This window comes from Melanaphis sacchari, unplaced genomic scaffold (assembly GCF_002803265.2).
Source record: "Melanaphis sacchari strain LSU unplaced genomic scaffold, SCAv2.0 Contig23_pilon_pilon, whole genome shotgun sequence".
Taxonomy (NCBI): Eukaryota; Metazoa; Arthropoda; class Insecta; order Hemiptera; family Aphididae; genus Melanaphis; species Melanaphis sacchari.
In genome coordinates this window covers 4675938-4692188 of record NW_020271114.1, presented here as the reverse complement: position 1 = coordinate 4692188, position 16251 = coordinate 4675938, and the positions used below count along the sequence as shown (strand labels likewise).

Below are 16251 nucleotides of genomic sequence, written 5' to 3'. Positions count from 1 at the left end.
TATTGTATATATTAAATCTACTTTTATATTTTCCTGTCAATTCTTAATTATTCTATGGTAGGATTACTAGTATTTGAAAATATCAAACTGGGCCAATATTGAATAAGCAAACAACTTTTTTTTTGTTCTTTGTTTAAGTAATTCATTTTAATATACAATTATTAATAACAAAATTTACTTATCTAATTCACATTAATTATTGATATAGGTAAACTAATTTTTTTTATTTGATTGGATTTTTTTTGTTAGCAAATATTTTCTTAACACATTCTCTGCAGATCATATCAGTATGTACTTTTGTATGTGCGGAGGAAAATCGGGGTTTTTTTTGTTGATGCCAATTAGCATCATCCGCACCTTATGCACATTTTTTGGTCAGATGCTATTTGACGCCAAATGGCGTCATTACTATAATAATTCATATCATATCAAAATATTATTCATACTCAGTCATACAAATATATTATATCAAATAATTGCTTTTTAATTAACTTATTAGATTATATTTTTATAATTTTATAACAAAAATAAAATATCAACACATGTTTTAATACAATACATATTTTATTTATTTTTATAAATAAAAAATTAAACTTATTCTTCAATTTTAACTTGTAATTATTGTTTAAATAAATTGACATTATGACTTCTTTTGATGGAAGTTCTTAAAACAAGGTTCATGACAAAGACTGGGATGTTCAGTAAAAGGAAATAATTAGACATCTCAATTTCTTCTTGCTTGTCTCACCATTATCAATATCAGTTGATGATTGAGAATTATCTCTTTGTGAAGTATAAATACTAAATATATATATACTATGAAACCATAAAGTTTCATGTTCACTCTCGAAATCATCTGACAAATCATCTTCGACATTTGCACACTCATACTCACTACCAGAATCAGATCATTATTTTCATCACTATCAGAATTAAAAAGTATAATATGCTCAATTTGTTGTTGATAATTACGATTTCTACATATTCGTTTGGGTCGGGATGGACCGGGTTCGTTCAATGCGTTATCCATATTAATAGAAACACAACGAAAGTTCAAAGTAATCGAAATTATATAACACAACCGATGTAAAAAAATAAAATTAATAATTTATCACACTAATATCATACACAATTGTTATTAAACATAATAATAAAACATGAGTACATGACTACGAACGTGCGCCGTTGATTCAGAATGATAAAAAATTAAAAACAAACCATTATGGAGAAAAAATATTTATTTCGTAATATTATTTACCACAATAATGATTAATGTGTTTATGTACGTCCCCATACATATATAATTAACAATCGACAATGGCAAGATGACTATTAAAATAATGCATTTTAAAGAAATAACAATACTGAAGTTTCCCAAAATAGATTGAATAATTTACTGACTAAAAATAGTAATATTGACGTGCAGTTAGCACGTTCGTATTAAGTAATATTCAAAGATTACGCTGACAAAATATTATTCATTTAATCATAACGCTGATTGAGTACGTTGAATATAGTAAATACAGTCGCGAATGACGCCAACGGGCGTTATCCGCATTATATTATTATGTGAACAATACTAAATGACGCCAATTGGCGTCATCCTCAGTGAACGTGTTAATTTCGCCTTAGAGTATACTGCAAGTTAATCTTAAATTCACTTTGTCATCAGAGCATGTATTGAATTTTCATTTATCCTATACCCTTTCATCTGACCAAACATTCATTAGAGAAAAAGCTCTTTTTGTGACAAAATAGTTGAACCCATTTTTACTATTCTAATTGTTGTCTTTATTTTTATTTCTTTCGCCTTCCATACATCAACTTTTGAAAAAATAGGTGATAAGATAATAATAAATTATTATAGTTTCAGTTATTATTCTATCATATTTGTATGTACAATCCTAGATTTTTCCTAGCTCTAATAACAGTGACAAAACGAATGACAGGTCAGGACATTAGGATATGCCTATGAAACCAGAATATAAGGCAACCCTAATGTATAGGTACCTAATATACTTGTATTATCATTATCCTATATGGTGTATTTTACATGAAATTTGATTTTGATTATAAAACTTAATGGTTGAATATAAAATAATGATTTTATTTTGTATCAAAATAGTACGTTAATAATTTACATCCACAGATTTTCTCTTATTAGTCTTAAGCACAAGATCATATTTTTAATTTAACTTCTTAAATATTTCAAAATAAATATTTGTGCTAGTTTTCAAAAATATTTATGAATAATAAAAGAATGATTATAGAAGTTAGGCAGCATAAAAAAAAATACACGATTCAATAGTTTTATAGATATCTGCTTAAAGTAAACCTTTACTCAAATAAATAAAATTTCTTATTAATTTGATATAAGTAATACAGATTTTTGTTTTTATATACATAGAATACATTATATATAGCTATTTTTAAACAAACTATTAACATTTTAATAATTGTGTAGTTACCTATTGAAATAAATAATTTAAATACAATCGTTGACCACCTCCTATCATCAATTTATTTTCCAAACACATTTCTTAGTGATGATGATTGCTAAATAAAATAAAAACACAGTGCAATACATTTATATTTTTAAAGTAGGTTAAAAAAAAAACTTATTTATTATCTAGGCACCTATATAATATTTATTTTTTATAGTTTTATACAACACGGTAATTTCTAAAAAAATCTAAAAGTTATATCTGTTTAAATACCCAGCTACATAGTTTAATCCCTACGCATACGGGCTAAGGTGAATGTCGAATGTGGTTTTTCTCGGGACGTTTTTAAATTATTACGGCGTTGTGGGGAGGGGCTCTCGGGCGAGGTTGGCCACCTTATCAGCTCTCTAGTCTCCGTGCTTATGACGATGATGATAAGGTGATAACAATATTTATAAACATTCGTCCCGCGTTGATAAGACATCACATCGAAATCGTTGAACGTCGGATGATAACGAATCATTGAATATTTCACGTTCACACATCATATTCGTCTATAGTCTATACGACATCCACGAAAACATAACGTTATATTATTTGATCTATGACAGGTAATAATATGACGTACACTCGTTGATACACAATATCGTCTGTTGACCGTGACTTTTTTTTTAAATTGGATCGGCGGTTACGATCAGTAGTGGTTCGGTGACCGCGGGGACTCGTGATTAAGTGTTCCGCTCGTCGCCGATACCCAACGTAACGAGGCACGAGGACAGCAATAGCTAAAGCCGTACCTACGCGAATAATACGACGATCGGACGCGGCCTCTGCTGGAGTAGCCCAGCTACGTATAACCACCGTCAAACGGATCGCCCGGCACGTAAGCACGTTATCATTACTTATTGCGATATAATACGATTTAATTGTATAAATAGCTATTGATATTGAATGCCAGCTTCCTATATTATAGTTTTATATTATAAAAAATAGGACGGCACACCAGCAAGCTGTACGTGTTATTTCCGTCGTACCAACGTGCCGCATAGTAAATTTGTATAGGGCAGTTCCGATTTTGCGGTTGTAAGCATTTAAATTTTAATAGTAAATCAATAGAATGAATAATATTGACTATTGAGCTATTGCATCAAACTTAAAAGTTAGAACATTTTCCGTTTTCTATCTCTCTCTCTTTCACTGGTTTTTTTCACGTTAATTTATAGATTTTTTTTTTTTTTTACTTCGGAAAAAAGTCAAAAAACACATTTCGGGTGTGGCGTCCTCTCGTCATTATTAATATTATTACCATTTACGATACTACGTTTGTGTCACCTGCAACGCCTTTGACACGTGCCTCCTTCCCGTCCTATGTATCGCCGTTGATACAAACCTCTAAAATTTACTATTTTAAGATTTTAGTGTTCCGGATTCAGTAAAATACAAGCTACAATTTCATTTTAAAAATAGTAAAAAAAACCTACTGTAAATCGTTTATGAAATAAATACTTTCTTTGTGGTTAAAAATATATAATGTGGCAAATCATTAAAAACTTTAAATATTTCTACAAATATTGAATTTTGATTCTAATATTTTTTTCCAAAATAAGATTTGATATTGTTTTAAAATTTTAAAATTTATCTCTTTATAGATCATTGACAATATGTTTTTTTAAACTTATTTTACGTGTCTTGAAAAATTGGGTTCTAGCGTGCATCCGTACAAGATGTATTTTATCAAGTACCATAACTCAAAGTATTAAATTTAATTGTTTATAAACATAGGTATAATAGTTTTATAAATTAAACGAAAACCGCTGCACCTCGATTGTATTCTTTCTAACGTTTTACATGAAAAAACACAACACGATTACATTCCTTAAAATATAAGTATTATATTTTAAATGATTTTTTAATATACTATTTAAAAATATTAATACCTACTTGACATAAAGACATTAGCATTTTCCCTATATATTAGGACGATTAATGAACCAGAATCATTCCATCGACATTATAACTAATGGTTTTATATTCCATACACTTCTATTAATGAAACTATAATTATATTGTAAGATATCCAGAATAAAATTTCAAAATATAAATATATGTCTTATTTACTTTAAAATTAATAAGATTTAAAAAATAATACAAACAAGCATCAGAAAGAATAAGACAAATCAAAATTTATAATTCAAACTTGGATAAAATTAGAACAACATTAAAATTATAATTTTTTTTTTCAAGATAACTTTATTGTAATAAAAAGATTATTTATTAAGTTATTGTACATATATTATATCAGGTAAAATTTTTATTTTTTAAATATGATTATATGACAAAAATATAATTTGTAGTTTTTTATCTATACTATTATTGTGTGTATAAATGTCATAATATGAAACAATTTTTAAACAAGCCAACAGCTTAATTTTTTGTCAAACTTAAATCTGTAAAATTGTTAAAAGGACAATGCCTAAATTTCATAAAACATAGGTTTTTTTCGTGTAAAAAGGTAGAACGTGCGTGCAATTGTGTTACAGCCATCAAAAACATGTATCATAAATCATAATTTAACATTTTATTTTTGTATTGCGTTATTTTTGTTGTTAAACGAAAGAAACTGAAGACAGATTCATAATTACATCTTTTGTCTTGTCATTTGCTATTTATCATATTCCGATTGGTTAGTCATGAAATTATAGGTATTCACATATAATTAAATTTGACTTCTATGAAAAAACTAGCAATTTCTTTGTTGGCAATGTTTGGTTCTATAAAACTTATGATGCGAGCAGCTATTTTCTTCAATGAATTCAATTAACTGAATTGTAAGGAATCGTCTTTGCATTTAAATCCGAGACCTACTTATGTGCTATATAATATGCTTTTAGTGTCTAATACTCTAATATATATTTAAACTTTTTACTAATGTAATGTTTGACTTTTTTTTATCAAGCCATAAATTTAAAAATATTTTAAATTTAAAAAAAAAAGGGTCATCTAATTAGTTGTCTCGTAGGAAAAATAAAATTCAACCAACATTTTTATTTAACATGCTGGTACAGACAAATTTGTTATCTTTGAATTAGACTGTCTACACTCAAAATCGTTTTTCATAATATGTTATGATTTATCGTTAAATTTAAATTTAATACTTGTTATCCATTTTAGTTCAATGATAAGGTATGTTTGACAACTACTAAACAGCTGCAAGACGAATCCTCTAGTTTTCTTGTTTTATTGCTCAAAAAAAAAAAAAAAAAAAAATAAAAATAAAATTATGTTATAGTTATTAATTAATTTCGAGTTTACTCATTAAAGTCGTTTCTGTGATTAATAATATAAATATTAATAAAACAAATATCTTTATATATATTGTACATTATTTATTTGATTATGCTTTATAATTATTTAATAATAGTATCCAAATAATGTTTGTTTTTAAAAAGTTGGTACTTATTTAAATTACTTGATAGATAATTAATATTTTAATATAATGTTATATAATATATTCTATTATAACATATAGAAACCTGGAAATATATTTCCAGTTACAACACTATTAAAGAGTAATCACTAACCATGTTTTCCTCTAAGTCTTAATTTGTATATTTACATGGCATTAACTATAACTATTTCTATAACTCACAATTGTATAACAATTTATGGGCATAGCAACGTTGATTTGTTGATTTATACAATATTTTAAACACTAACAGTATTAGTTCTAATTACAATATTTAACATAATGGCCGAATCAAACACAGAAAACATAGATGAAAATATTGAAGAGAAATTAAAAAATCTAAAACCAACTTTACAATGTACAATGTTTACTGATTATCACAATGAAGAATTACTATACCCCAATGAAAAGTTAGAAATACTGAAGAGAAACTTAGAAATCGTGAGATCAAGGAAGGATAATAAATCTAAAAGAAACATCTCCCCTTTAAGACGACCTATGGACAATACACCTTTGCATGAAGTATACAGGAATATTAATAATAAAGACTCGTTTTCCATTTTAGCCTCGAATTTAGAAAAAGAAAACAACGTTAAAAGTAAGTAGGTATACAAAGTGGCAAGTATTATCATAACTTAAAATATATTATAAACTTATTATTGGCATTTTACGTTAACTTATCAAAGAACACTTCTAAAAATCACTATTAAACTATAACTTCAGGTAAAATATCAACTGAAAATCAGAAAATAAAGTCGGCAGAAAATGATATAAAATCTGTTTGTAATGATAACACTAATATTCAAAAATTCAATAAACTGTTAAATATTGAGAAAACTAATCAAATAAACTCCCGAGAAATTAATAAGAAAGTTAAAAAGTCTTCGAATGTTACACAAGATGTTGTAAAAAAAATAAAAATTGTTTCAAATAAAAATTCACCGCAATCACTGAAAAAGAAAACTAATCAACCTAATAAAATTGTGTCTGTAGATAAAACCAAATAATAAAAATATAAATTTATCCTATAAATTATAAAATTAATTCTTATTCTTAAGACTTAACTATACTTAACTTAAAAGTTACAATTTTATTAAATTTATGTCATTATTATTTATGTATGGATAATCTATATGATGCACCTACATATATGTGTTAGTATTAATTTCTTTTGAACCTGAATCGATTACTCATAAAATTTCACATTATAAATATACTGTCTATAAATGAATGTCTGTTTGTAAATAATAATATACTTTTCTTGTTATTAAAAAATAAAGTATCAATCTCAAATCTAATCAAATTTATTAGATTAAATATGCAGATTGATTCTTTTAACTGTAAATATTTACTGTCTCAAATAGTAGGTAATAATGTTTTTCTTCCTATCATATTTTAAGTTTTTAATTTATTTTTAAATAAATTATAAGCAGAATATTTTTGCTAGCTTCGAATGATTACCTACCTGACTGATACCTACAGCTTTTAAGATATATCGTTAATTAATACTTTTTTGTTTTATGTGTTTAAAGTTCAGATCTGCGTAGTTTATAAGTTGCACCTCAAAGGTATCCCACGACCCACATATCTAATGTTTTGCTACAATATAGCGCATACAAACTTAAAATACTTAAAAAGTTAATATACCTAACTGTTTAACCTCTTGTTCATTTGATTTTCATATATAAACATTTTCAATAAGCCATCATGTTATACAATATAAAATTAAAATGCCTTTTTATTATCTAAACGAAATAAATGAATGATAAATAAAAAATATTTTATTTTATTCAATAAAGCGTTATTAATTGGACATAATGTGAGTGTTAACTATAAAAAAATTCATTCAGTATAATAATAAAAATTAAGAGATATCTTATTATTGATTAAAATAATTCGTTTATTATTAAATATTTTTTTATTTAGTTTATGAAACAAAATATATATTTTATTACAAAATGTCTTTATATCAAATTATCAAGTTATAAATCAAAACTTATTATATTTCGATTGAGAGACTACGTCTATAATATAATAATTGATTAATAATTAGCTAATAAAAAAAAAAAAAAAAAAAATGTTTTTATTAAACTATGTGATTCAAATTATAAACCTTAAAATATCGAAAAATGTTAAACAATGTTTTCGGTTTCTCAGTAACAATTATTGTGGCTAAACTAGAGCAATGGCATCTATTGAATTACCTATTATAGTTACATCTACGTAATTTTAATACAATTGCTAACTACTGAAGCCATATATCATATTATTCGTGAGTACCGTCTACTATACCTACCTGGTATATTATGTATCTACTATGCTACATATAAGTATTTTCGTACTATTGTATAGGAAGATTCTTTTAATAGTGAATTGTGATGAAAACTTCTTTTTAAAAAAAAAGTACAATTAACATTGAAAACACCATATAAACTTTTGACTTTCCAATTTATTTTTCTATTTATAAACCTACACCAAGTTGAATTAATTTTAATCAGAAACATTAAACAGGTTAATATCAAGTAATATTTATTTTAATATAATATATTTAGATCATATTTTATTGTCACTAACTTATAAAGTTATAACATTTTAAATAACTAATATCCAGTAAAACAGTGTAATTATTATTATTATTTAAAACCTGTAATACATTCATTATACCTATTCAGCTTATAATCTTTAATATTGTTGATTAAATATTATATTTTCAATTGGTTTTTAGAATTCGATGTTATAATTTCGCGTAAACATGTTAAGTGTACTGATGCTCAGCAACGTATTCATACAGGTGTATTATGTCAGGAATAATACAAAATATTTATTACGATGATATAATGCTATAATAATAATACTAAAATAATTGTTTTTGAAAACATTTATTGAACATTTATTCAGATCGAGTAATATGCAGAAAATTCTATTCAAGTAATATAAACCTGCTAACAGTTGCCTAATGTTTTATTAATTGTCACAAACAGTGCGGCATATTTCTGTGTTAATGTTAATGGAATGTAACTTGTATGAAAGTTTTTCAAAGTTACCCAAAAATTATAGTCTTTTAAATACCTGTATACATTAAAATGTCCTTATTAATAAAAAAAACTTCGGCAACTTGATAAAATTAATTATACATAATACATAATGTGTATTAGTATGGTATAGGCGTATAGCACACATTTCGCCTTTTCAGCCAAACTCAGTTATAGTTATTTGTCATGTCACAACTCGCAGTGACTACAGAATACAAAATATTTATGTTTAACTGCAATCGAATCGATGATTGCAAAAACGACACGAGTCACATTTTTTGTGAAACGTCATGCGTCAGAAAACTTTGAAAGTCAATAATAAAAAAACTTCATATTATTTATATACATAAATTATGTATAATCAGTGCATAATATATTTCTACAAGTATTCATTTTTAACTAAGAATTTTTTTAGAATTATTTAAATTATACGCTTTTTATCAATTATTCAAAAGTTTTAAAAAATTAACTCATGTCGTTTCTGCAATCAACGATTCAATTGTTTTTAAATAATACAGGTTATACACTTATAGATATTATTGAATATTTCTACTAGCTCTACTAAATCCTGCCATTGATTATTAATAGAATTATTTAAAAGTTAATACTATTATTACTATTACTTATTTTTTGTTTACAGATTAAATCGCATGTTTTTAAAACAATATGTAGTTTTATCTTATCACTGGCCGAATTAACAATATATAATACTACCTATATCGATTTGAAAGAGGGGAATAAGTGGTCGGCGAGATCAGAAGCTAATATATTTCTTGTTTATGATTAGAAATTGAATCACGGCATCACATGCGTTTCACCTTCTACGTCGTGCGTAGTGTGTCGTTAAACGCATAGTAGACATGCAATTCATTTTGTAACATGATGATCGCTTCTCAATCACCGGAAATGTCTACTATTCCTCACTTGCCCATTTTTGTTGAAGACAACAGTATCGAAAACGGTTCTCGAATAATATTAAAATTGATAAGACCAGACTGGAATTTGGAAAAAATTCGATTTAAGGTTAGAAAAAACCAATCATAGTTATTAACATATCTATTTACATAATATATTGTTCTACATCGCTTGTATACACCGCATAATATATTAAATATATTTATAAAGTTTTAAGATATGTTTAAGTTGTATTTATTTTAATGGCTTACAAAAATCTGGAGTTAAACTAATCATCGAAATTGTGCATAAAACATTAGTTGTTCACAGATGGTATTACTAACAAGTTGGTTGGTTTGTTCGACGATTCGCGTCCAGAAGATAATGGAGTGCTGGTACGTGTCTACGGAAAAAATACGGAACAGATCATCGACAGAAAAGCAGAATTTGAAAACTTTAAGGTTCGTTTTTTCCGTAGTGTACTAGGTTACTAGGTAATCCAACCTCAATATCTGTTTTTTCTTTAAATAATGAATTTATTCAAATTTTGATTTAAATGCGTTCAAAATTTTAAAAAAAGTCTATCGAATTAACAATTTGGAGTAAAAAAGTTAGGGGTTTTCATTTGATAAAGTTTTATATAGCTTCATGACACATTTTAAACAATATTAATAATTTAAAAATTTTAAAATTTGGCCTTAAATATAAAGTACTACAAATTTCAAAAACTAAAATTCGAATTAATACATTATAAAAAGATAAATGTGAGGGGAGTGAGCATTATACTTAATATTGTTCATTTTTATATCTATGAAATTTAATATATACATATGCAATTATTATTCTATCATATCTATTTATGTACTATAGTGCATAATATCAATGATAATATTCACAAATAAAGGACCATAAATTATCGTAAATTTTATCTTTTAGCAGCTATTTGTATAAATATTTTTAATCCATACCTTTCTATTATATATATTGTTATATTATGTAGATTTGTATTATTGTCAGTGCAATGCAAATTATCAACAAATTATTTTTTACAATTTCATTATCCAATAATTTTAAAACAGGAGTTACATTAACAATAAAAATAATAATAAAACTGTTGTTTTCTATATTTGTTAAATTTACTAGCTACATTTATATTATATAAAAATATTAAGCTTTATTCTACTACAGAGTATAGACACTATAAAGTCGTAGAGTAGCGATCTGAACTATTGTGTCTCAGTATAATATATACTAAAGGTATTCATTTTTTATTAACATACTCGTATATAACATGATTAATTAATATTTTCAAATTTAAAAATATATTATGTTAAATTTAAGTTATAGGATTACTCATATTTTCCTACCTCATTATTAAATCAATTTTTTTGTATCAACCTTTAATTTTATATTTCAACTATCCGCCATTTATACTACACCCTGTATAATAAATTCACACAAATTTTTACATTTATTGCATTACATTAAATATTGTTAAAGATTGTTGAAAGTTTTGAGACAATTAATACTGCTATGATAATTACATATCTAATAGTAAACTTATATTACTGTAATTTGTATTGCCATTAATCGTATAATCGTATCAAGACTAATTGCGTATATCAATCATATTATAACCTATATTAATAATAGTTAGTAGTTAAATATCATTAAATGATTATTGTTTCTTTTAACAATAAACACTCTAATTTTAATTATCTTGGTAAATTTTAATCTCTTTTATGTGATTTTAATTCTTCGATATTTATTATAACTCTTCATTTTTTTTTTTAATTAATTTTTTTTTTTTTAATATTTTTCAATGAATGCATTAAAAATGTATTCAGTTACTGCATGTTTATTTATTGAAAAAATCATCATTAATAAACAAAAGAGTTATCGAGTACCTACTTTTTTAGAAAATTTTAATTGAGATTAATTTTCAATATTTTTCTAACATATTATAATAAATTCATATAAACGTGAAAATATATAATATGCATAAAACATTAAAAACATTTTAGGTTATATTATATTTAAATTTAATTACAATTTTGTTTATAATTTTTTATTATTATCATTATTATCTAGTCAAATACAATTTATTGTTTTAGATACTCGAAAAACTATTTTAGTATTTTTAGTATACTTTTACAGTAGGTACCTCTACATGATTATTCGTACAGTATAAAATCGATAACTACATATTTTAAGAACATTAGCTTATAGTTGGTTATAAATATTATTAATATGAATTAAGTTCCGTTGCTAGTTTCCAGATAGGTGACTATACTTGTAAGTTTCAGCAACATATTATGGAGTCCTACCTAATCATAACGTCGTCAAGATAAGAATAGTATCTAGCTAAAATCTGTCCTAACAGACCTAACATGAGAAAAATATATAAATGAATATAATTAGAGAGGCTCATTATTTTTTTGATAAAATTAAATAATAAAATATTTATAAATTAATTGCTGAGCGTAATAATATTTTAAATTGTATAGAAGTATCATGATAACAGTATCATATATGTTCTTAAATGTTTTCCAGCTTTTGTATCGTGCTGGACTTGCACCTGACTTATATGCAACGTTCGATAATGGCATGGTGTACAAATACATTAAAGGGGAAACGTTGACCACTTCTACAGTTCGGGACCCGAGCGTTTACAGGCTAGTAGCCAAAACAATGGCGAGATTTCACCGCTTAAGTACAAATTGCATAAGTGCAGAAGACGGAACGATCAAATCCCAACTTTGGAGTAAAATGGAACAGTTTATCAATCTCATTCCGAAGCGTTTTAGTTCTCCTGCCAAAGACCTCTTGTTAGTTCATAAAGCAATTCAAAGCATTAAGTATTATTTATTATTATCGATCATATATGCACTACAAGATGATTATTTTGAAAGAAAAAATTAAGGATATTGATTTGGCATGTTTACGCTATACAACATTAGGAAACAAAATATTTTTTGAATGCAAACCATTATTTTTAGTTTTCTATTGCATGTAGATAGGTTTAGCTTAATATTTAGCTATGATTTTTTTTTTTATATATAAACACGTGTTATTTACCCGCGGCTATACTATTATTTATAAATTTATAATATATTATATATTTAAAAGTTTAAAACCATCTGCGTCTGAATTAATTTATAACACATAAAACCGTTGATTATATAAATATTATAATCAACGATAATATTTATGTATATAGATTCCGAAAGACATTCCCCCAAGGCATCGAGAATCTGCGGGCTGATATTGGAATTCTGAAAACATTGCTGGACAATATCGGAAGTCCAGTCGTGTTCTGTCACAACGATCTGCTGTTGAGCAACATACTTTTGCAGCGTGATAACGCAGCGAATGGTCATCCCGTCAGCATAACATTTATCGATTATGAGTACGGAATGGTCAACAATCAGGCGTTTGACATAGCTAATCATTTTATTGAATTTGCTGGTATTTATATTACATTATTAATTAATTTAGGATATTGTAATCATTTGTGTAGGATAAGTACATTAAATTTTGTTTTATATTTTTAACATTTTTAGCTTATTTCTAGCTTTATTCTGAGCGGAGCAATAAATATTTAATATTGATTAATAATTTTACAGTGATACTTGTTTATTCTTGGATGTTTAAAAACGTCTTCTGAAAAAATATTTCAATCTTTGGCTTTAAGATTAACTGTAAGTAGGAAACAATATCGTTTGATCTATTTGTGGTACTGTAAAAAGTTTAAAGTACAAAATCAAATCTTAGAACTTTTCAAGATAATAATTTAAAAAATTTTGGAACAAGATTATGCAAAGCAATTTTTTCTACTAAGTCGATTTCATTATTGTACTTTAATTCAACCCATAAAGACTATATTTTCACCAAATCAATTTCTAGATATTTAGTAAAATTTTCAGAATATATTAGTTCTTTTTCTGCTTATTAAAATACATTCATTTTTATAATTAAATTTATTTAGGTAAAATTAAAATTTTTATAAAATTTTAACTGTAAAATAATTTACATATTTTTGTAATTTTAAAAATTTTCTTAATAGTTTGTACTCTTATAAAAGTATTTTAAGTATGTGTTTTAGATATTTTTTTTTAGTGTAAGAACAACTTATGAAAACCCCTTATTTTAAACTATCAAACTATTTTACTTGTAAATAAATATTATTATTAATAGCCACGGGAATAGGGATAAAAGTGGTGGGTTTTTCTCAACATTAAATGTGAATAAGAAGGTCTAGATAAACTCATTCGATTTGTCAGATAACTTACTGATCACAAAGTTGAAGATTGAAGAGTATTTCTTCTGTTCTAAAAGAACAAAAAAAAAAAAAAAAAACAAAAAAAATTCATAATAATACATAATTGTAAAGCAAATATAATAATCACTCCGCTCTGAAAAATAAAATAAGATTTAACTAACCATAAACTACTCTAATGTTTTACTGGTTCTTATTTTTCTGTTGCTGTGCTTATATTTACAACCTGTTGATTGAATTTTGTTCTATACAAAATATTGACAAATTGGTTAACGAAGTTAACAATCTCTTCTGTCTTATTGAAACTTTTAACTATTATAATATGTTTCAATATTATTCTCTAGCTAAAAATAAAATATAATTACACATTATTGAATATCCTATTCCTGGTATAACAATTGCCATATTATTAAAACTTTTATAAAACCATTAAGTATCAAATCTCAATACATAAATACGTATAAATATTGAGAGTTCTAATGTCCTGTTCTAGCCTAACCCTAGCCGACTCCTCCCCCAATAATGCTTATGGAAATCTAACATAATTTTAACTTTAAGGTTACTTATATTCAACATGTGAACAAATATGATCGTATTATGGTTTAAAAATTAAAATTATTACTAACGGCAAGGAATTTCATTGTTTTACACAATGTATTTATTTTTTTTATCATCGATTTACGTTAACATTTTTATTACATAGGTGTTCAAGAACCGGACTTTTCATTGTATCCAGATGTTGATTTACAAATGGACTGGCTGAAATCGTACTTAGAAGAATACACCGGTGAATCTTTGGACCAAAATGATCAAAGGGTTGCTGTGCTTAAACACCAAGTGGACATGTTTACAATGGCGTCGCATTTGTTGTGGCTATTCTGGTCACTTGTACAAGCCGAATTATCGGTGATCAATTTCGATTATTTAAAGTAATAACATGGTTACAAAATTATTGATGAAAAATAGACGAAGTTTAAAATTTGACTAAATTGTATATTTTAAGAATAACTTAACAGTTTTTAAACTATTTTCAACTTTTAATTTTACTAAGTATATGACTTAAGCCTTTTTTATATACTCGTGAATGGGACTGTGATACACTTTCTGGGTGAAATACGGTTTACATGTGTAAATATTTATCTATAATGAATCATGTATTTTATATTCAATTTTGCTTACTAGTTTAAACCTATTAACTATACATTTAATAATTTGTATTTATTTTTAAACATTATTTAAGTATTTATTTTTATTTTTCAGGTATGCAGAAATGAGATTAGAACAATACAAAAAAGCAAAAAATTTACACATAAAATGAATATTTTGTTCCATTCCAAAAATAATTCCATTATTTAATAACACTTCACTTTAACTTGTTTCTTTCTATCTTAATATATGACTAAGACATGTTAAAATATAGACTTAAGCTTCGTCTATAAATATTAAATTATAGGCAATAAGCTTTGTTTTAATTTAAATACAATGCCTCTGTAAATCAAAAACGCGATTCACCTATGCTGCTGCCAAATTTATTCGTCATCGAAATATTATATTATAGTACTAAACACAACTTTGTTAAAATATATATTGTATATTGTGTATATAATCACACAAATACAACTAATGTGTTAGCAGTAAAATAATCAACATCTTATTATAATCAGTATATAAATATATCAAATAATAAAAAGTATGATATAATATAATAATAAAAGTATGTATTTATTTTTTGATAATTAGTTTATATGTATAATGTAGGTCACATACCTAGTCCAAACATCATTTAAGTGTACCTATCGTATACCTTAATAAGGTTTTATATTATTTACGATGTAACTGCAATAGCTGCATTGGCATAATATAATCATTGTAGTCACATTTACGCAAGCAAATAATTATAATTTGTTATTACTTATCACTAACGATCTGTTTATAGTTACACGTAAAAACTTAATTGATTAACAACAAGGTTATTTTTAACAAAACGCGTCATAATTGCACAACAAACAACAGTGGTACTAACACGGGACAACTTGTAACTTCAAGATTTTAAATTTTTCTCCACGTGTCATTAAATTTGCCTACATTAAATCCCTTAATAAGTGGATCTATTAATATCAGATTTAATTAACATTT

The 16251-nt window shown here is 25.5% G+C and overlaps 2 protein-coding genes across 2 annotated transcripts; both read left to right on the top strand.

The window, feature by feature from the left end:
* Positions 1–2965: 2965 nt before the first annotated feature.
* LOC112594809 (ethanolamine kinase 1) lies at positions 2966–15796 on the top strand. Its single transcript, XM_025339814.1, has 7 exons — positions 2966–3327; positions 9583–9965; positions 10157–10297; positions 12390–12664; positions 13057–13304; positions 14819–15044; positions 15376–15796. Exons 2-7 carry the CDS (start codon positions 9822–9824, stop codon positions 15431–15433), a joined length of 1092 nt encoding a protein of 363 aa, XP_025195599.1. The 5' UTR covers positions 2966–3327; positions 9583–9821; the 3' UTR covers positions 15434–15796.
* On the top strand, positions 6193–6917 carry LOC112594810 (uncharacterized protein PF11_0213-like). The gene is made up of 2 exons (XM_025339815.1): positions 6193–6508; positions 6634–6917. Exons 1-2 carry the CDS (start codon positions 6193–6195, stop codon positions 6915–6917), a joined length of 600 nt encoding a protein of 199 aa, XP_025195600.1.
* Positions 15797–16251: the final 455 nt, after the last annotated feature.

Coding starts and splice junctions, on each gene's coding strand:
- LOC112594810 (XM_025339815.1), top strand. CDS start 6,193: ATGGCCGAATCAAACACAGAAAACATAGATGAAAATATTGAAGAGAAA. Junction 6,509..6,633: donor AAAAGAAAACAACGTTAAAA/GTAAGTAGGTAT, acceptor CTATAACTTCAG/GTAAAATATCAACTGAAAAT.
- LOC112594809 (XM_025339814.1), top strand. CDS start 9,822: ATGATGATCGCTTCTCAATCACCGGAAATGTCTACTATTCCTCACTTG. Junction 12,665..13,056: donor TCTCCTGCCAAAGACCTCTT/GTTAGTTCATAA, acceptor TTATGTATATAG/ATTCCGAAAGACATTCCCCC. Junction 15,045..15,375: donor ATCAATTTCGATTATTTAAA/GTAATAACATGG, acceptor TTTATTTTTCAG/GTATGCAGAAATGAGATTAG.